Genomic DNA, 23,797 nt, shown 5'->3' with positions numbered 1-23,797 from the left:
CCCGCATTTTAGAGATGGGGAAACTGAGGCACAACATGGTGAAGTGACTGTTCAAGGTCACTCAGCAAGCCAGAAGCAGAGCCAGGAATAATCACCTAACGCTAGGAGCTGGGGCTTTAAGAGAAACACCCAATGTCCAAGACTTGCAATAAAATGATTAAATCCGGCAACACTGAAATGCTAAAAAACATTAATTAACCACCAACCTGCACCAAAAAAAAAATTTTTTTTGTTATCCTTCTATGGTTGGAGTTTAGAGTGGAGTGGAACAGTCAACCTCAAGGGCAGAACTTTTTGTTCAAGAGTAGCGAATTCAAAAGGCTCTAAAATCTGCAGGCATACTCACACTGTCCTGAAAATTGCTTGGCTTCATTAAGCCTAGGGGAAGAATTAGTGGCCAGTGTTTAGGGTCATTTGATCCAATGGTTCCCAAGATTCTGCCCCACACAAAATTAGCTTCTTTTACATCTTCAAAATGCACTGAAATCCACATACACAGTGAGATCATCTTGATTGCTGGTAGACCACCGACAGGAGCTGGAGTAGGAGTTGTGCTGCGAATTTGGAGTAATTTGGTCAAGGAGTTCTAGAGTCAGAAACCCCCCTCCTACCCCCAACACAAGTGAGCTGCTTACAGCTTTCAGATTACCATCCATGCATATTGGTAATCTGCCTTAAAAGTAGTGCACCCCAGGATATGGGGGAGGTGAACACCCCACTGAGATGAATGTGGCAGCTCACACACAGATAAATCTGTCAGCTGAAAGCACCACACTGAGATGAATGAGGCAGCTCATACCTCTATGACCCTCACCTACTGCAGAGCCCCTTTCCCCTCTAGCCCTGTAGGGGGATGGAGGGGTCAGGAGGGAGATACAGCTGGTAGCTGAGTGGGAGGTGCAGTTCTCCCCCCTGCACATAACCCTATTTCGGGGTATTACCACAGGAGAGATTTACTTTAGCCCTCTAATTCCCATTTTTCAAAGGAATAAAATGGTGTCAATCCTGGTTTTCAGAATCTTAAAGGCTGTTCTACACATGGAGTTGCTCTTGATTAAGGCAGGGTGTGAATTTAAAGTAGAACAGCTATTCTGAAAAACTCCATATGTGGATGCTCTTATTCTGTAATTCACATCTTTAATACAGACTAATTTTTCTGAGTGCACCCATGTAAACAAGACTTTATTGTAGAATAAAAGCATACAACACAGGAAGTTATTCTAAACTATTCCGCTTTAAATTCATGCCCTGCCATAAACTGGATTAATATCCCCATGTAGACAATCCCTAAAAATGCCCACTTCTGGAGTTATAGTCAGGAAAACTACACATGTACATAAACCCTCAGGCGCTGTCTACACTGTCGACTCCTGTCGACTCAGTTTTATGGGTCGGGGTTGTGAAGCAGTGTATCCCGACTCACAAAGGTGTGCCAGCAAAGCTCTTAGCAATACTCCTCTTCTACTGGTACAGCTCTTTCACTTGATGGAGATCTGGTCTACATTTACCATTGATATGAGCAGAGCTGTTTCACCAGGTGTAGTTTTGTTACCCACATACCCGTTCTAAGCTTGAGAGCAGATGGATTTATACTGGCACGTGAGTACTTTTGTCTCCTCCAGGAGGATTTGCCCGTGTAACTAGACTGGTCCAGCTACGGCAGAAAAGCTTTTCTAGTGTGTACAAGGCACCTGCTAGACATGCCAGCAAAAGCACCATCTTTTCTTGCTGGTATAAACTGTGTCCACACTAAGAGGGTTTGCTGGTCTAGCTACTACAGTTACCCTGGCAAAGCCTGTGCAGTGATACACAGAAGCCAAGAACTCTTCTTCTGGAATAAGAATGTCCACATGTGGGGTTAATCTGGACAACGCTGTGTGTAAGCAGGCCTTAAGTCTAGGTGCATTCTGGGCTCTGGGAGATGTGAAGGAAATTCCAGGGCAGTGAACAGAGAGATGGTGGGGCTTGCTCCCCTCCAGGTCCCTGAGGATTTTACAGCTAGGATCAGGGTGTGGCCAACAGAGCTTCTGTCAGTGAGAGGGACAAACCCTGCAGCAGCATCCGCCTCCTGTGGGACTCTTTGGGGTCTCTGCCCCCCATTGCCCCCTGCATTGGCACGCTCAGAGGCACCATCGCAGAGTAGAAACAAAGCTATTTGCCCCTGACCCCGGAGCGTTAAAAGCCTGCTTGCCTTGCTCCATTTCTGCTCTTCATTCAGAGGTCACTACCTGAAGTCAGCGCCATGCCCCTGGTCTCAGGGCTCAGCCTATGAACCAGGACCCAGTCTTCACAAAGGAAGCTGAGCCCCAGTGGGATTCAAATAAAACAGGCACATTGAGGCAGGGGCAGGGTTTATTCGACATCCAGGCTCACAAAGAAACCAAGAGGAGTCCTGACAGATAGGCAGACTGAGGAGGGATGGGAGGACACAGGCAGAGAAAAAAGCAGGTATGTATGGGGATGGCTAGAAAGCGTGGAGAAATGGACAGACAGACACCAGGTAGAGATATGTAATGTTATCAGTAAAAGGACAAGGTGGGTAGATGAGGACAGACACTGCAGGGGGAAGGACAGACAGCTGCGTGGGTGACCAGTCAAATTCATTCTCCCCAGAGAGATGCCCAGAAACATTAGCCTCTGTGACCCATGTATTAGTCACTGCTGCGCTTCCCGGGGGCTCGACCCAGCCAGCCTACGCGGGGCCACGTCTCACACCCAGATGACCCAGTGCAGCTCCAAAGTGTCTGAGAAGTGCAGGGAGAAATGCCCACAAAACCGCTCCGGTCCTTCCAGCAGAGAGCAGTGGCTCACCTAGTCTAACTTCTGTACTAAGCCCAGTGACTGGTGTCTGGCGAAAGCATCCCTCAGCTGGGATTCTCAGCCCTTCCAGCTTGATGCTGAGACCTGGAGCAGCTCAACACATTTCCCTCCAAAAAGCTTTTTAATCCCAAAGGGATGTTTCCGCAAAGCCACTTCCCACAGAAAAAGATTTATTGTTTTTTAAACAAAGTAAAAAATTTTATTCTACAAACAGTGGGGGAATTCCTTCCCTCCTCCAGTAGCCCTCCCCTTTCCTTGCCCCAGGAAAAGAGGGAGGGGATGTAAAAGTGAGGGACAGAAGGAATTCCCCCGACTCCTGCTATTCTGAAATGAAACCATTTGACAGTTTCAAAAGTTTAAATAACCCATAACCCGTGAAAAAAGGGGAACCAGAAAAACTAGTGTTCCCCCTCAAAGTCCCGTCCCCCCTGACACAGGAAGAAAAACAACCAAACAAAAACTAATCAAAATGTCTGAATGAAATTAAAATTGCTCATTTTCTTTTTAAAATAAAATAAAAAACTGCCCCCAAAACAAACCCTAAAATGCCCAAATTTTGGACTGAATTCATAACTCCCAGATAGCTTCCCTGTGGGGCTGGACTCCCTCAGGTCAGTCCTGTCCCAGGAGATGCTAAGACCTTGTCTACACTTAATGGATATGTCAGCCAGGGGTGTGAACAAAACACACAACCTAGCAACACAGCTATGCCAACAAAGCCCCAGCTGTGCGGGCAGAAAAGGGCTTGTCAGCACAACTCACGTTGTTTGGCGAGGTCACGTTCCTCCACTGGCAGAAAAACTTCTGGAGATGCAGCGCATGCTGGCATAGCCTGCGTAGTGTAGACACCGCTAGAGACAGACCGTGCAAGTCCCTAGACTTGCAAGCTGGGACTGTACCTAACAAAGCCAACATGTGCCTCGAAACTGTCTCCTGCACTTGAGAGATGGGTCGAAAGTTTGTTTTACAAAAAGCTTCAACAGAAAATGAACAATTTTTGTTTCTTCAACATTTTAAACTTTTTAAATTGTTTTTGTTTCAAAATTTGAAACAAGTTTTTTTTCAAAGTGTTTGTAAACAAACATTTATGTAATTAAAAAAGGATTTTCTTGCTTTTTCCTTCTCTCACTTTTTTTTTCTTTTTTTTTTTTTAAATTCCCTTTCTCTCCTTTTTTACCTCACTGGGGAAAAAAAAAAAAGGGTAGAACAATGATCACTTTTTTTTGGTTAAAACGTTTTTTCTCACTGGGAAAATGCAGACACGAGAAACAGAGGGGTTCTTCCTCCCACATTCTCCAACTTTAAAAACCTTTCAAACTCCTTTTTCCCCCATAGAAAATGCAAGAAAATAAAAATGCGAGAAAGTTGACATTTCCCCACAATTTCAAACCAAAAATTTGCAATATTTTCCCCTTCAAAATATTTTAAATTGTTAAATATTTATGGGAAGGGGGAATCTACGTGTATATAGAGATGGAACCCTATTTTTCAGCAAAACATTTTTGTCCAAAATCCAATGACCCCCCCCCCAGTGCTATTTATGCTAGTAACACGTATACAGCAGTAGCACACAAAGAGCACAGCAGGTTGGGGCCCACTTGGTCCAGGAGACACAGAATACCCAACCCTCCCCACCTCAAGCAGCTTGTGATCTAAGGGGTGAATTTAAAATGGAGCCATTAAACCAGATAAAATCCCTGTATGGATGCTCTTATTCAGAATTAAGGTGACGCTAATTCAGTTGATTTTAATTTACAGCCAAAATGAATTAAGCTAAACTGTATTCAGCTCACTTTAATTCTAAATAATAAAAGCATCCACACAGGGGTTTAATGCACTTTAAGGAATCTACTTTAAAAGTGAATTCAGATTAACTTTCCTGAGTAGACAGCCCCTTAGGTATCATCTACATGGGGAAATTGCATCAGTCTAACGCAGCCAACCTGCAAAATCCAACTCAGACATCCAAGCCAGAACAAACCATGGCACTGTCTCCCATTTGGGTTTAGAAGTGGCCTATTTCTAGGGTGACCAGATAGCAACTGTGAAAAAACGGGACAGGGGGTGGGGGGTAATAGGCGCTTATATAAGAAAAAGTCCCCAAAAAAGGGGCTGTCCGTATAAAGACAGGACATCTGGTCACCCTACCTATTTCAGTTTAGTTTACAATTGGGAACAGGTATTGTAGTGTCCAACGGGGTCCAGCAGCAGGTTCAAACCAATCAGCGTGTAACCCAGGGGTTGCTGTGGCCTGCCAAGCTCCCCACGCCCCCCCCCAAGTTATTTGCTGCGGCCAGCAAGCTCCCCCCCGAGAGCGCCGCGTTCCCACGCCTCCGCCTACCTCCAGGCGCTTCCCTCCGCCAAACAGCCAGGAGGGAGGGGGGGAGGAGCAGGGAGCCTCCTGCTCAGGGGAGGAGGCAGAGAAGAGGCAGGGCAGGGGCGGAGTTGGGGTGGGGATTTTGGGGAAGGGGTTGGAATGGGGGCAGGGAAGGGGTGGGAAGAGGCAGGGCAGGGAAGAGGTGGAGTGGAGCAGGTCTGGGGGCAGTGGGGGTGCGGGGGTGTCAGTGATGCAGCCCTTGGGCCAACGTACTAGTCCTCATATGGCCCTCGTGGTGATTTGAGTTTGAGATCCCTGGTGTAACCGGTGCAACGTTCCCATGCAGGTAAAGACTAAAAGACCTTCCAGACTCTGCAGGTGGGTGAAGTGAGATGGGGTGACTTAGTAGAATGTATGCAGTGTGTAGCCACGGGCCAGCACAGCCCTCCAGCTGCCTGCAGCAGCGCACATGGGATTCAAAGGAGGCCAAGGGGTATCTTTAGGGAGCTTTCCCCAGAGCTAAGGGGCAGGAATGGAGGCCGGACACATGGTTGTCTGTTCCCTCTGGGAGCCATGCTGACCTGAGCTGAGAGACAAGGGGAGTTGGGGTCTTTGCAAACCCCAGTCCTGACTGTAAAACGCTCCCCCAGATGCACCAGTTACTGAACGCAGTCTATGGCCCAATCACCAGTGTCTGTACCTCTGTGTTGTCAGTATGCTCCCCTTGTGGCCGGAGACATTGAGGCCCAGATGTTCAGAGCTCCCTAAGGGAACTGGGTGCCCAGTGAATGGGGAACTCAGTGCCTGAAGCCCCCAGAAAGCTTAGAAAAACTGAGTCCTGCCCACACTGACAAAAGAATAAATCTCCCATCAGTGGTGCGGCCTAGGAGGTTACAGCAGTGGGTGCTGGGAGCCAGGACTCTTGGGTTCTATCTCCAGCTCTGGGAGGAGAGTGGGGTCTAGTGGGTTAGAACAGGGGGGCTTGGAGCCAGGATGCCTGGGTTCTCTCCCCGGCTCTGGGAGGGAAAGGACCAAGCCATGGTGCCCTGCCCCATAAGCAGAGATGCAGGGAGTGCGGATTGCAGACATGCACACGTTTAATAAGACGAGGAGACACAGAGAGCGAGTACACAATAAAAGCCAATACAGGCTGAGGGGTGGGGGCTGGGCACCTGGCCAGGAACACACAAACAGGATGTGGGGGGGTCCCCAGTTAGGACCCACAAGCCTCAGGGAAGGGTTGGGTGGGGCCTTGCTGGGGCCCGGGCAGCAAGAAATGCAGCTGAAGCGAGAAGGCACTGACGAGGGGAGACTCCAGACCCGGCTCTGCCTCTGCCCCCCACCCCAGCTTACAAGAAGGAATGTTTGGGGGGGGTGGAACCACGGGCAGGGTCTCTAACCACCCCCCAGGCACGAGTCAGGGGACACCTGTTCCCCTCTATGGGGTTGGGACAGGAGTCATGAGCCCCATCCCACCTCCACAGCTCAGCAAGGGAGCCACCTTCCCCGCCAGGGACCGGGGTGGGCTGGTCTCAGTCCCAGGGGAGCAGAGGGTGACCCCCCCCACCCCACTCCAGGGGCACTGGCATGCACCAGAGTGCACAACGAGGGGCTCAACAGCAGCCCGAGCTGTCTCCTGAGCCTTGGGGGCTGTGGCGAGAGCCGGCGCCAGGAGCTGTGCCTGACGGCTGCTGGGGCCCGATCTTGATGCCATTCGCCTAGAAGAGAGAGGGGAGGTTACTCAGGTGTGCATAGGGGAGGGTGCTGCCCCCAGGGGCCCTGCAACAAGACACTGGGTCTGGGAATGGGATCCCATCACCCCTAGAAGATCTCACAGAGCTCCTGGCCCCTAGGGGAAGGGACCCAGGTATCCGAGATAGCAGCATGGGGCACTCACTCCCACAGCATATGCCTTGGAGAGGAAGTGGGAACCCAGGTGTCCAGGACAGCACTACCAGGGCACCCCCAAGCCAGGAGACCCTGCAGGCCTTCGGGAATGAGCAATGGGGCCCAGGTGGGGCAGGGAGTGGGGGTGGGTCTGGCTCACCTCGTTGTTGACGTCAAAGAGCCCCTGCTGAATCTTCCTGTAGATTTCCTTGGCTGTGTCAATGAAGGCCTGAAAACCCAACATATGTGGGGCTGAAAGCAGGCTGGCCTGGGGGCGTCTCTCCCCCACACCCAAGATGCACCCCCTAGCCCTGCTGTAAGGGGGGGGACTCCTGGGTGTAACAGGGTGTGGAGGGGGGGACTATGGGAAGTTACCCCAGGTCCCCTCTGCCACTGGTGGCTGTCTTGGCCAAGCGGAGGGTGTGGGAATGGGGTGGGCAGAACAGGGAGGAATGGGGCGGGAGAGCGGGTGGGCAGGCGGGGGGAGGTGGTGGGAGAGCAGGTTGGGGGATGGGGAGACTGCGGGAGAGCTGGTGGTGGGTGGGAAGGGGCAGTCCGGGCCGTGATCCCAGCCCCCTTTTCCCTTGGTCACCTCCTCGACGTTGGTGGATGTCTTGGCCGAGGTCTCCATGAAGACCAGCCCGTGTTCCCGTGCGAAGGCCTCTCCCTCTGCTTTCTGCACATCCCGCCGGGACTCCAGGTCACTGCAGGGACACCAGGGGTGGGGGGTGAGCATGTCTGGGCAGGGGTCCTGCTCCAGGGAGTCCTGCCCTCGGCTGTGAAGCCTGTACTGGCAGGGCTAAACACGCTTCACCCTGGATCCCTGCACCACGCAGAGAATTCCCTCACTGAGAGCCAGCTTCCCATCTGACCCAGCAGATGCCAGCCCTGCACCCACCTACCCCCTGGGGTTCTTGCACCCCACAGAGATGAGAACCCCCCTGGCAGCTCCCCCAGCTCCTTGACAGAAGATCTCTGCATGGACCTGGCCTGGACCCCAACCCCCTCAGTTACCTCTTGTTGCCGATAAGCATGATGACCATGTTGGAGCTGGAATGCTGCCGAGCGTCCTCCAGCCACGAGGTCAGGTGGTTAAAGGTCTCCCGCCTGCAGGGCAGAGAGGGGTTGGGAGGTGCTGTGGGGACAGACAGGCTCTGAGCGTGTGAGGGAGGGGAGTGTGGGGTGAGGGAGCCAGGCCCTACCTGGTGATGTCATAGACCAGCAGCGCTCCGGCTGCACCGCGGTAGTAGGAGCGGGTGATGGAACGGAAAGACTCCTGGCCAGCCTGGATGGGAGAAAAAGGGGGTGAATGCAGCTGCTCACCTGGCTCCACTTCCCTGCTGGGTCCCCCGGCTCTCCCAGTCACCCTATTCCCCTGCATCACACCCACCTCCTTCCCGTACAATCCTCCCTAGCATCCTCCACACAACCACATCCCACAGCTCCCAGCCCCATCACTCCCACTGCTCCTAGCTACCTAACCCCACACCTCCTCAGATACTTCTCCCAGCCCCATTTCTCCCCACAATTGTGAATGCAGCCTCCCCGCCAGTGTCTGCCCATCTCACCGTGTCCCAGATCTGCAGCTTGATCTGTTTGCTATCAATGTTGATCATCCGAGCCCCGAACTCCACACCTGGCAGAAAGACACAACATTGGAAACCATCAAAAGGGGGACCCAATGGGGCAGGCGCAGTATAGTACACAGCTCCGCCAGTGCTCCTCACTCCCGACCCACAGCCCTGGGCTCACCTCCTCACTCCCAACCCGCAGCCCCTGCTAGCCGAACCCTGCCGACCCCGCCGGTGGCCCTCACTCCCGACCCACAGCCCTGGGCTCACCCCCTCACTCCCAACCCGCAGCCCCTGCTAGCCGAACCCTGCCGACCCCGCCGGTGGCCCTCACTCCCGACCCACAGTCCTGGGCTCACCCCCTCACTCCCAACCCGCAGCCCCTGCTAGCTGAACCCTGCCGACCCCGCCGGTGGCCCTCACTCCTGACCCACAGTCCTGGGCTCACCCCCTCACTCCCGACCCACAGCCCCTGCTAGCCCAGCCCAGCCCAGCCCAGCCCCCCAGCCAGTCGGTGCCCCTCACTCCCAACCCGCAGCCCCTGCTAGCCGAACCCTGCCGACCCCGCCGGTGGCCCTCACTCCCGACCCACAGCCCTGGGCTCACCCCCTCACTCCCAACCCGCAGCCCCTGCTAGCCGAACCCTGCCGACCCCGCCGGTGGCCCTCACTCCTGACCCACAGTCCTGGGCTCACCCCCTCACTCCCAACCCGCAGCCCCTGCTAGCCGAACCCTGCCGACCCCGCCGGTGGCCCTCACTCCCGACCCACAGTCCTGGGCTCACCCCCTCACTCCCAACCCGCAGCCCCTGCTAGCTGAACCCTGCCGACCCCGCCGGTGGCCCTCACTCCTGACCCACAGTCCTGGGCTCACCCCCTCACTCCCGACCCACAGCCCCTGCTAGCCCAGCCCAGCCCCCGAGCCAGTCGGTGCCCCTCACTCCCAACCCGCAGCCCCTGCTAGCCGAACCCTGCCGACCCCGCCGGTGGCCCTCACTCCCGACCCACAGTCCTGGGCTCACCCCCTCACTCCCAACCCGCAGCCCCTGCTAGCCCAGCCCAGCCCAGCCCCCCAGCCAGTCGGTGCCCCTCACTCCCAACCCGCAGCCCCTGCTAGCCGAACCCTGCCGACCCCGCCGGTGGCCCTCACTCCCGACCCACAGTCCTGGGCTCACCCCCTCACTCCCAACCCGCAGCCCCTGCTAGCCCAGCCCAGCCCAGCCCCCCAGCCAGCCGGTGCCCCTCAGTCCCGACCCGCAGCCCCTGCCCCCCAGCCAGCCGGTGCCCCGCCCCGCTGTCACCGATGGTCAGGTCATGGACGGGCTGGAAGCGCTTGTCCGTGAACTGCAGCAGGAGACAGGATTTCCCGACACCTGGGGGCACAAAATGAGACTCTCAGGCCCGGCCCCGCCTGGGGGCTGAAGCTGCGACTCCCCCCGGCCCGCCCCCCACTTCGGGAGCGCGGGGCCAGGGGTAGGCAGTGAGCCCCTCCACCAGGGCGCTCCTCCCCCACCAGGGCGCTCCTCCCCCACCGGGGCCCCCCCTCCCTCCCCGGTGGGCCCAGCGCCCCTCCCCCACCGGGGCCCCCCTCCCCCACCGGGGCCCCCCTCCCTCCCCGGTGGGCCCAGCGCCCCTCCCCCACCGGGGCCCCCCTCCCCCACCGGGGCCCCCCTCCCTCCCCGGTGGGCCCAGCGCCCCTCCCCCACCGGGGCCCCCCCTCCCTCCCCGGTGGGCCCAGCGCCCCTCCCCCACCGGGGCCCAGCGCCCCTCCCCGGTGGGCCCAGCGCCCCTCCCCCACCGGGGCCCCCGGTACCGGTGTCCCCGATGATGATGTATTTGAAAAGATAGGCATAAGACATGACGCCCCAACCAGGTCCGCCAAAGGCCTCTCTATCCCCGCCCAGTCTCCGACTCTACTGCTCTACATCTGGTAGCCGCTCTATCCCCACCCAGTGCCGTCTCCAGTCTCCACTGCACTATTCCAGCGCGTGGCGCCGCTCTATCCCCAGCACAGGGCCTACTCTATGCTCCACTTCTGGTACGCTCTATCCTGTATCCGGTGCCGACTCTATTATCCACTTCCGGCGCCGCTCTATCTTTGGGAGGGCTAAACTCTGTTGCTCTCCAGCCGGAAACCGCTCTGGCCGGCCGCGCGTCCCGTTGTCCCCCACTCCCAGCAATACGGGAGGGCTTGGGGTTTGCACCGGAAGTGACGCCAAACAGCGGCGGCTGGGGGAGCACGGGAGGGCGTCGATTTCCGGTTCCGGGAGAGGGCTCGGGGTGGGGGGTGGGGGTGTCGCTTACAGACTCGGAGGCGGTGGCGGCTGCTGGGACCATGGAGGTGAGGGGGGGGGGGTGGCTGGGGCGTGGGGCGGTGGGGGGTGGCTGGGGCCTGAGGTGGCAGGGGGGTGTTTGGGAGGCAGGGAGGTGGCTGGGGCTTTGGGGGGCTGGGGAGGTGGCGGGGGGCTGGGGGGGGCTGAAGTCAGCCTTACACCTGTTCCACACGTAAAGGTTTTGCCAGTATCCATGTGTGACACACACACACACGTGTGCATCCCCCTCCCCCAAATAATGGCGCCAGGACCCCCGGGTGGGGTGATGCTGACACACAAGCACGTTTGCTGGTGCAGCTTGTTTGGCTCTGCGATCTGGCCTGAGCTGTGTCCCATTCAAATGCGATTTCTCTTGGGCTGGCGTCAGGCGTCTCTCCATTAGGGCAGCGTTGGCAGCAGAGCTGCGCCGATGTCCAGCTCTGTCAGCAAATCTGTGCTAGTATAGATGAGACCTTACACCAAAGTAATGAAGGGGCTGGATTGTGACTGACACCTGCCTCCCGCTGGCATGAAACTGGTTCAGGCAGTTTGATTCGCACCTGTAAACTTACCGGCCCACCTGAGCACTTGTGAACTCACATCACTTTGACTGAACCTGTGTAAAATCCCATCCTCAAAGAGATCTCTGCCTGTGGGTCAGGCTGAAATCCCAGATCCCTAGGCCACTTTAGAGGGACAAAAAGGCTGTGAGCCAGATCTTGTCAACACTTAAACATGGTGGTGTCATGGCCATGTCAGCAGTGTTAAGGCAGCAAACCCCTCACCCAGTGTAGAGATAGCTCTGCTGGTATAAAATGTTTGTGCTGGGGAAGTGAAACAAGCTCTTCTAGCATATCTTTTATACCAGTTTCACTGTGGCTCTTGTGGGGGTTTTTCTGGCGTAAGTGTCACACCCGTAACAGACAGCTCTGGCACTAAACCTTCTAGACCAGGGCTTTGCTTTAGCCCAGCTTATGTGGGTTAAACTGCAGGCTGTGGGCTTGTCTGGGACACTCAGGAAAATTAATGTGAGTTCATTTAAAGTGGATTAGTTAACCACATTAAATACATATGAAGATGCTTGCTCTTATTCAGAATTAAAGTGGCCTCAATTCAATTTAACCTAACTCACTTGGAAGTTAATTAAAGTGAATTAGGGCCACTTGAATAAGACTATCCACACAGGAGTTGTGTGCAGTTTAGCAAATCCACTTGAAATTTACACTTGTTGTTAAATTGGATTAACTTTTCTGAGTGTCCCATGTAGACAAACCCTTAGTGACTTGCCTCAGGTTCCACAGGGAGTCTGTGACAAAGCAGGGAGTGGAGTAACTTGTAGTTTAAATTCTTCCTGTCTCAATCTGGGTTAATTTTCAAACCTAGACAAATGCTAAAACCTTTGAAGCCTGGCGGCTTGTTGTGCTAGTTTAAGAGAATTGTGGAAGAAAACACAGTCTTCACTCTTAGGTTGTTTGCAACAAGTCAGAGACCGTTTATTCTCAAGCAGTTGCAAGGGGGAGAGTGCGCAGGGACAGGGATTTCCCCTTCCTAGGCAAGTCTCTGCCTGATAAACAATTAGGGCAAGCATTTATACCTTTTGTTGTATACAATAATGATCAACAGCCACGTCTTGTTTATACATATTCTTTCCTGATATCTCACTTTTCTCAGCAGTTCCTGCTACAGTCTGCATTCCATTCTTATCTAACACAAAGTCAAAACAGCATCTCTTACAGTTTTCCCACTCGCTTCCCGCTCGCCCAGGCCCTGCCTTAAAGTCTCACTTTTAGAGTTAGCCTGACTCTTGCTCTATTCCTAAGAAACTAAGATGTCTGCATTCAAATTCCCTTTATCCCTTTTTCCACTTCCACAGGTTGGTTTAAATTTAGTTAAACCAGAACAGAAGCATGTGGGGGGCCTTATCTCCCATTAAAGCCAGTTTATTTTGAGTTGGTTAACTGGTTATTTTGGGTGGCCCCAAACTGAAATGTACCTGCTTTAATCCGTAAGGAGGGCATCTGTACAAGGCTCAGCACCAGGGTAACTGAATTGGTTTGGAAAATGGTTCAAGTAAATCCCTGGCACTTTTAATTGATTTTAAGGCCAACAGGGACCCTGTGTGTCACAGACCAGAGAATTCCTCCCAGTTCCCTCTGGAAGGTCTCTGGGCTGTCTCTGAAGCCCTCATGAGATGGAGATTCCACCACCTCCCTTGGGAGTTTGTCCTAGTGGTTAATTACCCTCATTGTTAAAAAACAAACAAAAAAACCCCAAAATGGTGCCTGATTTCCAACCTGGAATGTGCCTAGCCCAGCTTCCAGGGCAGGTGAGGCTGGCATGGTTGCCTGTGTCTTACTGGAAAGCCCCATTAACACCCCGGGGCTCCTTTGAAAGGCCCAGCTGCAGATGGCAAGGGCAGGTATTTGCCTCTCGCTGCTGCCTGGACTGGGTGCCAGTCACCCCATGTACAGGGCTGAATGCCATAGCGAGGGCTCGTGGGCTGGGGTTTGCATAGAGACTGAAGACACAGGCTGCTCTGCTCCCCCTCCCTCACCAGCCCACATCTCTTCTCTCCCCCATAGTTCCCTGGAGGAAACGACAATTATCTGGCCATCACGGGGACGGCCCATCCCTTCCTGTCGGGGGCGGAGGTGAGAAAACAGGTGATGGATTTGGGGTGGGAGCTGAGCAGAGGAGGGTCTGCGGGAGGAGGCACATGGACGGAGGCTGGAGCTGGGAGACCCAGGCTCACCTGGGAATGATCGACTAGCAGAGGCAGAGAGAGGAAACCAAGACGGTTCCTTCAGCAGCATTGGGAGAAGGAGCTGTGGCTCGGCCAGAGGGACCTGGCCAGGCTGGGCCCGGCTCAGGGTGGAAGAGGCTGCCTGCTGGCACTGCAGACCCCCGCGGAGGTGCATTGGTCCCTGAAGCGGGGAAAATGTTGCTGCCCCAGTGGGATTTGCTGGGGTGAAGCAGGGGGGCTGGAGCCCAGAGCTTGGTCGTGGAGCCATGTGGCTGACGCTGGTGGGACCCCAGGGGGTCTGGTTCACTGAAGGGATTTGTCCGAGGGACGGTTTAAAAGATGGGGCGTAGCACAGATCCTCTGGATCACTATGGGGCACCAGGATGATAGAGCTGGGCCCTGGCTGGGGGAGGGGTAGTGAGGGACACCAGGGAGATGGGGGCTGGGCCCTGGCCGGGGGAGGGGACACCAGGGAGATGGGGGCTGGGCCCTGGCCGGGGGAGGGGGCAGGTGGCACCGAGTTCAAGTCTCCGACCTCTCTGTAGACGTTCCACACCCCCAGCCTGGGGGATGAGGAGTTTGAGATCCCGCCCATCTCCCTGGACGCCGACCCCTCGCTAGCTGTCTCAGACGTGGTGGGGCACTTCGATGACCTGGGGGACCCCAGCAGCGCACCGGACACCGGCTTCTCCACCCAGTATGGCGTGCAGGCTCTCGACATGCCCGTGGGCATGAACCACAGCCTCATGGAGCAGGGCGGCGGGCTCCTGACGGGGGGGCTGGCCATGGTGAGGGGCTGGGGCTGGGCAGGGGAGGGCGGGTTGCTTTGCAAGGCGCTGCCCTGTAGTGCCTGGCTGTGGGGTGTGGAGGAGCCTGGGCCCCCCAGGGGCTGGCTTGGGATGTACGTGCTGGAGGGGGGCCAGGGCTGGTGCCCTCTAGCAGCAGGCTGGGGTATTGCAGGGGGCTGGTGCTGCTGGGCCTGCATTGGGGGAGGGGCAGTTCCCCCCAGCGCCAGCCCCTCAGCTTTGTGTCTGCCCCTCCAGGACCTGGATCACTCCATGGGCACCCAGTATAGCACCAACCCACCTGTCACGATAGATGTGCCCATGAGCCCTGGGGCACTGATGGGGCATGGCCAGCTGACGACCATTGACCAGTCTGAGCTGAGCTCCCAGCTGGGCCTGAGCCTGGGGGGCAGCTCCATCCTACCGCCCCGCTGCCCAGTCGCCCGAGGAGCGGCTCTCCACCACACCCTCGCCGACCAGCTCCCTGCAGGAAGACGAGCCCGAGGAGTTCAGACGGGTGAGATGCTGCTGGTGCCCCGGGCTGTGCCCCCCTCCACGGGCAGTGCTGGCGCCCCTTGTGTCTGTCTCCCCACCGCCCCCCATGGGCTCTGCTGCGGGCCGGTGCTCCCAGCCACCCGCCTCTTCCCTCCCCGCCATGCTCCGATGGCACCCTCCATCCTCTCTCTCTCTCTCCGCCCCTTGCTCCTTCCCCCACAGGCTCTGCCGGGGGCCCCTCACTCCCTCCCCCACGGGTTTTGCTGGGGCCCATGGCTCCTGGCCTTTTGGCTCCCACTTGCGTGCTGCTGAAGGTGGTGCCTGTCTCCAGCAGCAGGTGCCGGCCCAGAAGGCAGCGCCGGTGGTGCTGGACGCGGGGCGGAAGCAGAAGCCCGCCAAGAAGCAGAAGAAGAAGAAGGACCCGAATGAGCCGCAGAAGCCGGTCTCAGCCTACGCCCTGTTCTTCCGTGACACACAGGCTGCCATCAAGGGCCAGAACCCCAACGCCACCTTTGGGGAGGTCTCCAAGATTGTGGCCTCCATGTGGGACAGCCTAGGCGAGGAGCAGAAACAGGTGGGGGTGGCATGGGGGGGGACTGTGGTGGGGAGGGCCATGGGGGTCTGGGGGGAAGAGCACAGGCAGGTGAGGGCTGGGGATGGGAGGAGTGGGGGTGGGGCTGGGGGTGGGCCAGGCTAGGAGCAGGGTGGTGGGGTGGGCCTTGCTGCTCAGTCCCTGTCCTTCCTTGCCAGGTTTACAAGAGGAAGACGGAGGCGGCGAAGAAGGAGTATCTGAAGGCACTGGCGGCTTATCGGGCTATCCAGGTGTGTCAGATAAGGGGGTCAGGCCTCCATCCCCCTGCCACAGCTGGCCTGGTCTGCTCCCTTCTCCCCTGCCAAGTCCCTTTGCAGCCCCTCAGCAGGACACTCACTGGCTCCATCTGTCCATGTCGCTGTCTGTCCCTTATCAGGTGTGCCCTGGTAGTGCAAAGGGCCAGCCGGGCATGGGGACCCACTGCACTTGGCGCCGTATGTATAGTCTCAGGCCGAGGGCAGGGGCTGGCAGCAAGTGGCCGCTCTGTGCCCTGCAGTTCTGAAGGCGGGCTGGGCTCAGCTGACAGAGGGGGCTGGACGAGGAGCAGGGGGGAATGAGGTGGAGATGGAGGAGGAGGGAGTGGGTCAGAGAAAACGGCTGAGGGAATTCAGCAAAACTGTAACAAGTTCTCGGAAGGTCCCTGCTTCAGCTGCTTCTCCCCCACCCCCCAGGAGGCTCCGGCTTGTCTGTTCTCCCCTGGGTTGCTGCAGGGAGGAGGGTTCAGAGTCCCCCCACTTTCCTGCTTTCTCTACTCTTGGGCTAATCTTCCCTCTCCTTCTCCGCAGACAGCAGCTGAGACGGCAGAGCTGGACCTGAACCCAGTGCCGCCCGCAGCAGCTCCCCAGCCAGCGCCAGCTCCAGCCCCCACGCCCCCCTCGCCAGCCCCCACGCCCCCTGCCCCCTCGCCGGTTCTGGAGTCCCCACCGGCTGCCCCCCAGCCAGCACCCAGCGCTGGGAACCTCTGCTCGCCACCGCCAGCCCAGCCCAGCTTCACCAAGATCATCATCCCCAAGCAGATGCTGCCCTCGTCGCTGGCCGTGTCCTCGCAGGGCGGTGTGGTCACTGTCATCCCCGTCACCTCCGTCACCTCCAGGGGGCTGCAGCTGGGCACGGGCGCCACCCAGATAGTTACCCGCTCTGTGCTGCAGGCTGCAGCTGCGGCTGCAGCTGCTGCCTCCTCCATGCAGCTGCCCCGGCTCCAGCCCCCACCCCTGCAGCAGATGCCCCCGCCCCAGCCCCCTGCCCAGCAGGTCGCTGTCCTGCAGCCCCCCCCGCCCCTGCAGGCCATGCAGCAGCCTGCCCTACAGCAGAAGGTGCGGCTCCACCTGCAGCAGCAGCCCCCGCCCCTGCAGATCAAGATCCTGCCTCCACCAGCCCTGCAGATCCAGCCTGTCACCCTGCAGCCTGAGGAGGCCAGTCCTGAGCGGCCCAGCCCAGAGCCCCAGGGCTCCCCGGAGCCTGTAGAGATGATCACGGCTGATGTGGTGCCTGAGGTGAGGGAACGGGGGCCCTGCTCCTAGAAGTGGGGAGGGCTGGGCGGAGACACGGTGCCTCCTGTGTCCTTGTACTTCTGCCCCGCCTCGTGGTCGATGGGGGGGCTGGCAGGGCCAAGACCCAGCCCATTCAGTGCTGAGGGGTCTCTGAGAGGCCATGGGGTGGGGTAGACTGGAGGGGTGTAGATGACCCAGGGGTTCTCTGGGTCGTGGAGAGGTGACGTGGGGGGACAGGCTGCGTGCAGGGGGTCTGGGGGGATGTGTGGGGTTGCGGAGGGGTGGTGTGGTGGGATAGGCTGGGTGCAGGGGGTGGTGGAGGGAAGTGTGGGGTTGTGGAGGGTTGATAGGAGGGATAGGCTGGGTGCGGGGGGTCTGGAGGGATGCTGTGGGGGCATGTGTGGGGTTGTGGAGGGGTGAGAGGTCGGGTGTGTGAGGTTGTGGAGGGTTGAGGCAGGACTGGCCTGGCAGGGGGCGGGGCCATGATTTGGGCAGAAGCCTTGGGGCCTTGCTCCGCAGCCAGTGACGGTCTCTCCCCCCCATGCCCAGGTGGAGTCCCCGACGCAGATGGATGTGGAGCTGGTGTCAGAGTCGCCCATGGGGCTGTCGCCCCGGCCCCGCTGCGTGCGCTCTGGCTGTGACAACCCGCCTGTCAGCAGCAGCGACTGGGACAACGAGTACTGCAGCAGCGAGTGTGTTGTCAAGCACTGCAGGTGAGGGGGGTGGGCTGTGCCTCCCCAACCTTCTCCTCCCCTCTGTCCTCGTGCAGGTGGCAGGGACCTGGATGCCCCTCCTGCCTGCTGACGCTCACACTCGCTCTATCTCCCTTCGCAGGGACGTGTTCCTAGCGTGGCTGGCTTCCCGTAACTCCAACAACAGCGTGGTGTTTGTGAAGTGACCGTCGCGGCAGGGGTGCAGAGTGCCCCCCTTCAGAGTGTGGGGCAGTGCCTGGCCCAGACACTGCAGGACAGCGGGCGAGCCCGGCACAGACACTGCAGGGGACCATGGGGGACGATGTCCCCTAGGGGTGGGCGGGAGGTGGGGTGCAGGCACAGGGATGGCACAGACTTTGCCCTTTCTACAGGCCATGCCTCTGGAGCTGATTAAAGTGGGAGGGGCTGGAGCTTTGTGAACTGCTTATTGGGGAGAGGGTCGGGGGGGGACGACAGGCTAGCTGCTGGTGATCCCCATCATCACCCCGTTGCCTGGCCTGGGTCCCCTTCAGCCAGGAGTTGGGAGCGGAATGGGCTCTGGGGGGGCTGCCTGTGCCCAGCGCCAGCAGCTGCCACCAGTCCCAGGGAGTGAGGCCCAGCACCAGTTTTCTTGTTTTATTACGAAATAGCCCCCTGTCCCCCCATCCCCTACATGTTCTTGGGCTTGGAGATGATCCCGTCTGGGTAGCGCTGCTTGAACTGGGCCACCACATCAGGGTCCAGGAGGTGGATGCCATCCAACTGGTTGCCCAGGGTGATCCTGGCAAAGAGAGAGGGCAGGGTTAGAGGGTGGGGGGTCCTAGTGTCCGGGGTGGGGGGGAAACACTCACCAGTTGGGCTGCACGTTATGAGGGCGGCCAAACAGCTCGATCTTGCGGGTGCCAGGAGAGAGGCGCTCGATCATGCCGTAGATCTCATCTGGCTTGTGACTGGTGGAACGGACCTGCAAGAGGTGGTGGCCATGGGGGAGCTGTGGGGAGCAGGGAAAGAGCCCTGGCCACTCCCAGCAGGGGGGCCAGAGCGTGGGGAGGGGCTGAACTCACCTCAGCTACGATGACATCGCAGTCCAGGCCCCGGTTGAAGCCTTGGGGGTTCCCTTTGACCCCCACCTGTACAGGAGAGAGAGAGAGGCTGAGCCAGGTGCTGGGGAGACCCCCACATATTACCTGGTCCAAGGCAGTGCTCCCCCATACCAGGCAGTGCTCCTTCCCATGGTTCAGCCAGTGCCCCGTCCGCCCCGTGCGGATGATTCGCTGCAGCTGGTTGGTTTTCACCCAGATGATCTCGTCCACCCGCTCGTACCTGGGGCAGAAGGAGAGGGGGTTAGGTGCTAGGCTAGAGGGGGCAGTGGCATGGGGGGGGGTGAGGGAGACAGACACTTACCCCCAGAGATTGAGGCACTCGCGTCCCAGCTCCATGGCCCTGGGGGGAGAGCAGGGCAGGGGTGAGATGCTCTACTGACCCAGGCACCCTTTCAACCTAGCCTAGACCCCCCCTCCGTTGCCACACCACACAGTGACGCACAGACTGCCTGTCCCGCAGCCTGACCCACCCCAGGAGCCATAGCAGGCTCACCCACCTCCCCCCTTGCCTAGTACCAGCTGGTGACCCAGAGCCTCTGCTGCATGCCCCACCCGTACTGGCTGGTGACCCAGAGGCTCAAGCCCTGCCCCCGCCCCCCCATACCGGCCAGTGACCCAGAGGAAGAGAAACCCTTCGTCCTGCAGGACGGGGATGTTGAGGCGCCGCATCTCGTCATCGGTCAGGGTGCCGTAAGGCAGCTCCATGTGGATGTCCCAGGGCGGGTCAGCCATGACCACCGCGAACTTGCCCAGAATGCTGACATCCAGATAGCGGATGTCGCAGCAGATCCACTGGGGGGGGAAGGGGAGTGTCAGAGAGAAACCAAAACTCCCTATCCCCAAGGAGAATGGCCTCCGGCCGCTGATGGCACAGCAGGGAGCCTCCACCTCACACTGGGCTCCCCAGAGCCGCCTCGTCCCACAGCTCGCCAGCCTCTGTGCCCCTCTCCAGAGCCCTGACAGCCCCACCCCCATAACGCTGCCCAGAGCCCCCTCATCACCCCAAACCCTTCCCCAGAGACAGGACAGTCTCACCCCCGTAATGCTGCCCAGAGCCCCCCACCAAACCTTTCCCCAGAGATCTGACAGCTGCGCTGCCCCATACCACTTCCTCCCTAACCCTTTGATTTGCCCAGACATTCCTCCCACCTGCCAGCGATACCTGCGGGGGGAAGAGACGGTCGATGCTGGGGTCCCCACCCACTGCCTGGGGCAGCACCAGCTCCTGGCCAGCGTTGTGGTCGCGACCCCCAGAGGCGTCCAGGTCGGCACAGGCATCAATCTCATAGTGGACGTACTTGCAGGTGTCCATGTGGAAGCAGGTGTTGAGGAAGGAGCAGTCGCCCAGAGACTCATCCGTGTGCTTGTTAATGATGCGCCTGTGGGGAGAGCGGGAAACGACAGACATGGAACCCAGGAGTCCAGGTGTCCGACTTGCCGTTCCCCCCACTAGACCACTCCCCTCCCAGAGGCAGGGACAGAACCCAGGAGTCCCAGCTCCCAACGCCCCCTGCTCTAACCCACCAAACCCCACTCCCCTCCTCAAGCCTGGGACAGAACCCAGGTGTCCTGGCTCTCACCTGAAATGCAGTTTGCGGCAGGGCCGCTCAGCATCTGTGGCTTTCATACACTCCTCCTTGGTGCCATAGTCACAGAACTCCTGTACCTGGGCGCGGCCTCGCGAGCGGAACTTCTCCACGATTGACTGCTCCTTGGCCGTGGTTGTGTTCAGCAGCTCCAGGATCTCCTGGCTCACCTGGGGTGGGGGAGAGCAGTGAGAAGGACCCAGGAATCCGGGGTTCCCTTCCCCCCCACTCCTACCCCAGTCCCCTCCCAGAGCCAGGGATACAACCCAGGAGTCCTGACTCCCAGTCTCCCCACCACCCTGCTCCTCCCTGTGGGAATAACTGCAGTCTAGCAGACCTTCCCCAACTGCTGGAAACTGGGTAAGGGTTCATAAATGGTCACAATAGCCTGTACCAATGAACGTTGTTAACGAGGTGCGGAAAGGAAACAGACTGTATTGGTCCAGAGAAAAAAGGTCTCAGGATCCCACCCCAAGCCAGGGTTGAGATCATGTTTGCTCCAACCCACTAGACTCCACTGCCCTCCCAGAGCCACGGAGCGATCCCAGCACTGGGCCCCCCAGCCTGTGTTGAGGCTAGGATCCAGGTGTCCAGCTGGTACCTTCTTGCTCTGCTGCTCCTTGGTGGACTGCTGGCTCAGCAGGCTCTCGATCTCCAGGTCCAGGTCCGATGCCTGCTTCCGAGACTTCTTGGCCGGCTCCTTGGCCAGCTCCGAGGTGGTCAAGGCAGAGGGGGTGGCACCAGCTGGGGAAGGAACGGCACCCCCAGCATCCTGCTCCGCCCAGCGCTTCTGGCCCCCAGTGCTGCCTGGTTCAGTGGGGCCTTTCCTCTCAGCCACAGCGCCCATCATGGCGGAGAGCTTGGAGTGGTCAGCATAGGTGACCAGAGTGGGCTGCTCCTCGTCGTCCTGCAGCAGTCCCCGGCGCACCTCGATCAGCTCCTGAGCCGCAAACTTCTGCAGTAGGCTCTCCACGCTGTGCTGGGTGATGGGGGCCTCCGGCTGTGGGACAGACAGGGTCACGGGGTGGGGCAAGTGTGAAGAGAGATGGGGTCACCCTAGTGCCTGGCAGGGTGGAGAGACAGGGTCCCCCATGTGGGGAGAGATGGAGTGCAGCATGGGGAGGCAGGATGGTCAAACTGGAGGGAGGGTGGGGGGCATGTGTCAGAGAATCAGCCAACCCAGGGAACAAAGGAACACCAAACAGGAAACAAAGCAGGCGTTGCTGGGGGAAGGCGGGTGTGTTTTCACATGGATGGGTGGTGGAGGGGAATGGGGCTGGGTCCCATGGGACCAGCAGCAAGAGGGAGGGACCGGGCTCTCACTGTGGAGATGGCCAGGCAGATGGAGAGGGCATCGGTGGGCAGCGCCAGCCCCAGGTCCGAGAGGTGATGCAGCAGCTTCTTCTCCAGCTCAGGGTCAGTGGCCAGCTCTCTAGCTGCGGTGCTGAGTGTGGGGGCTGCGGGCACTGGGCTGTCGCTGCGGAAGGGTGACGCAAGCTCTGGGTTCCTGAGGTCTGGGGAGAGAGACGGGGTGAGGCTGGTGATGTCTGAGTACCGAGAGGTGACACCCCCTTCCCCACCTACTGCCCTGGCACTTGCCCACAACACCAAATCCCCCACCTCACCCCAATCCCAACCACCGCAGCCAATCAGTCCTGCCACCTTCCCCACTGCCTCTCACCCCTGTGCCAGTGGATCCAGCTGGGGTCTCTGCTGCAGCTGCTGTCGACCCCCCTAGTGCCCCAACCCCATGGCTTCTCCTGCCACCCTGGCCCCCAATGCCTCCTGCATTCCTGACCCCCTGTATCCCCAGCACCTTGTTGCCCCAGTGCCCTTTGGGGACCACTTGAGCCCAGAATGCCCTTGAACGTCTGACCCCAACACAAGGGTCCTGCTTCTGCCACTGCTGCAGCCACCCTCTGGCCCTGCCTCATGGTTCCTAATCCCCCTGGCCCAGTACCCCTGCATCTGCCCATCTGATCCAGTCATGGCCTTGCTGACCTTTGACCCCCCCAGTGCCCCTCGATCTCACAGCCAAGGGATCTAGCCTGCACCCCCCCACACGACCATCTACCTCCCTGAGCCCCCACTTCCCCGGCCAAACCCCAGTCCCCACCGAGCCTTGTGCCCGTTGCCTCCCCTAGTTACCCCTGACCCCTTGGTATCCTCTGGGCCCCAGTTCCCCACTCGTGCCACTTGCCCTTTGGCCCTGCGACCCCCCCGACCCCCCCAGGGGATCCTGCCGGTGTCACCACTGCCCCCACGTGTCCTTTGCCTCCTGACCCTCTTCCCGTTGCCCCTGACCTACTTGCATCATCAATGCCCTAAGAGTGGCCACGACCCCGTGCCCTTTGACCCCTGAACTACATGGCCCCGCGCTGCCCTTTGACCCCCACTGCCCCCCAACTCCTCACCCAGCGGATCCTGTTTCCGCCGCCGCTGGAGCCGCTCCCGCAGCGAGTCCAGCTGCTTCTTGTGGGCCTGGATCGAGCTCCACGTGTCCGACATGGTCCGGCCCGGCCCGGCCCGGCCCGGGGTCTCCGGCCCCGCCGCCCTTCCCCGCTCAGGCAGCCCCAGGCACCGGGCGGACCGATGCTGCTCACCCGAGCCGCGCAAACAGCAGTAACCGGAAATACCTCGGGGGGATTGAGATAAGGAGCGCGCACTTCCGGTTTCTGCCCACACCTCGAATCCGCCGTGGCCATCATGTATACTGGCAAGCAATGTTATGGGGGGGTTGCGTACAGAGCGGCCATCTTGGTTAGGGGTATTTTTTTAAAGCCGCCATCTTGGTTATCTTTGTTTAAAAAGCAGCCATCTTATTTACTGGCAAACGACGGCCATCTTGGTTTTAAAGCCTCACGGCGGCCATTTTTGACTGGGGAGGGCTTGGCTGCCATCTTGTTTACTGGCACCGAGGCGCTTAGCCGCGCTATAGCAGCCATCTTTGTTACTGGCACAAAGGCTTTGGCCCTTGTTGGCTATACTTGGACTCCACACCAGCCTCACAGGGCAGTGGTTGTAGCCATGTTGGTGTCTGGCCCCCATCTGAGGTGGCACCCCCTGTTGGTCTCTCACATCAAGGCGGTGAATAGAAGGCGTGGCAATCTCACTGCGAAGCTGTGGCGACCATGTTGGTTACTGGCACCAGAGCATTCCTTCCCCAAGCCACAAGCCCTGCTGTCAATGCAGTGGACCTGTGGAGGCAGCCATCTTGGTCACTGGCCCCTGGGCGCAAAACCTGTCCCACTGGTGACTGGGGGCAGCTGCTTTTCGCAGACACTAGGGAGGCCGTTCTGGCACAAAGGAACATGGTAGTGAGCACCTGGCACTGACCCGATCCTGGGGGCTGACAGACAAACCCAGTGATAGTGACCAGCTGTGGGCAGGGATGAGGGCCTAACC

General features: G+C 58.6%; 3 protein-coding genes across 4 annotated transcripts; 1 reads left to right on the top strand and 2 right to left on the bottom strand.

Annotated features, from left to right (window-relative positions):
• Positions 1–6,216: 6,216 nt before the first annotated feature.
• On the bottom strand, positions 6,217–10,610 carry RAB2B (RAB2B, member RAS oncogene family). Of its 2 annotated transcripts, none has more exons than XM_073308658.2 (8): positions 10,544–10,610; positions 9,896–9,967; positions 8,593–8,660; positions 8,227–8,309; positions 8,039–8,131; positions 7,617–7,728; positions 7,185–7,253; positions 6,217–6,855 (listed from the first exon to the last, which is right to left on the bottom strand). In XM_073308658.2, the coding sequence occupies exons 3-8, from the start codon at positions 8,638–8,640 to the stop codon at positions 6,751–6,753; spliced, it is 510 nt and encodes a 169-aa protein (XP_073164759.1). In that variant the 5' UTR covers positions 8,641–8,660; positions 9,896–9,967; positions 10,544–10,610; the 3' UTR covers positions 6,217–6,750. The 2 variants fall into 2 exon arrangements, with proteins under 2 accessions (XP_073164759.1, XP_073164758.1); XM_073308657.2 differs by lacking the exon at positions 10,544–10,610 and adding an exon at positions 10,408–10,537.
• Positions 10,611–10,835: 225 nt separating this feature from the next.
• Positions 10,836–18,138, top strand: TOX4 (TOX high mobility group box family member 4). The gene is given in 10 exon segments (XM_073308654.2): positions 10,836–10,935; positions 13,489–13,557; positions 14,195–14,437; positions 14,693–14,866; positions 14,868–14,951; positions 15,264–15,503; positions 15,680–15,751; positions 16,307–17,014; positions 17,561–17,724; positions 17,846–18,138. Coding segments are annotated over 10 exon segments (1,824 nt in total). The 5' UTR covers positions 10,836–10,929; the 3' UTR covers positions 17,910–18,138.
• Positions 18,139–18,324: 186 nt separating this feature from the next.
• METTL3 (methyltransferase 3, N6-adenosine-methyltransferase complex catalytic subunit) lies at positions 18,325–23,027 on the bottom strand. The gene is made up of 11 exons (XM_073308655.2): positions 22,807–23,027; positions 21,716–21,906; positions 20,994–21,392; positions 20,387–20,562; positions 19,969–20,185; positions 19,411–19,598; positions 19,108–19,146; positions 18,918–19,026; positions 18,768–18,833; positions 18,555–18,667; positions 18,325–18,484 (listed from the first exon to the last, which is right to left on the bottom strand). The coding sequence occupies exons 1-11, from the start codon at positions 22,898–22,900 to the stop codon at positions 18,373–18,375; spliced, it is 1,704 nt and encodes a 567-aa protein (XP_073164756.1). The 5' UTR covers positions 22,901–23,027; the 3' UTR covers positions 18,325–18,372.
• Between the last annotated feature and the right edge of the window lie 770 nt (positions 23,028–23,797).

Source organism: Lepidochelys kempii, chromosome 13 (genome assembly GCF_965140285.1).
Source record: "Lepidochelys kempii isolate rLepKem1 chromosome 13, rLepKem1.hap1, whole genome shotgun sequence".
In the NCBI taxonomy this organism is placed as follows: domain Eukaryota; kingdom Metazoa; phylum Chordata; order Testudines; family Cheloniidae; genus Lepidochelys; species Lepidochelys kempii.
Note: the sequence above shows the minus strand (reverse complement) of the source record. Positions and strands in the feature narration are given on the sequence as shown.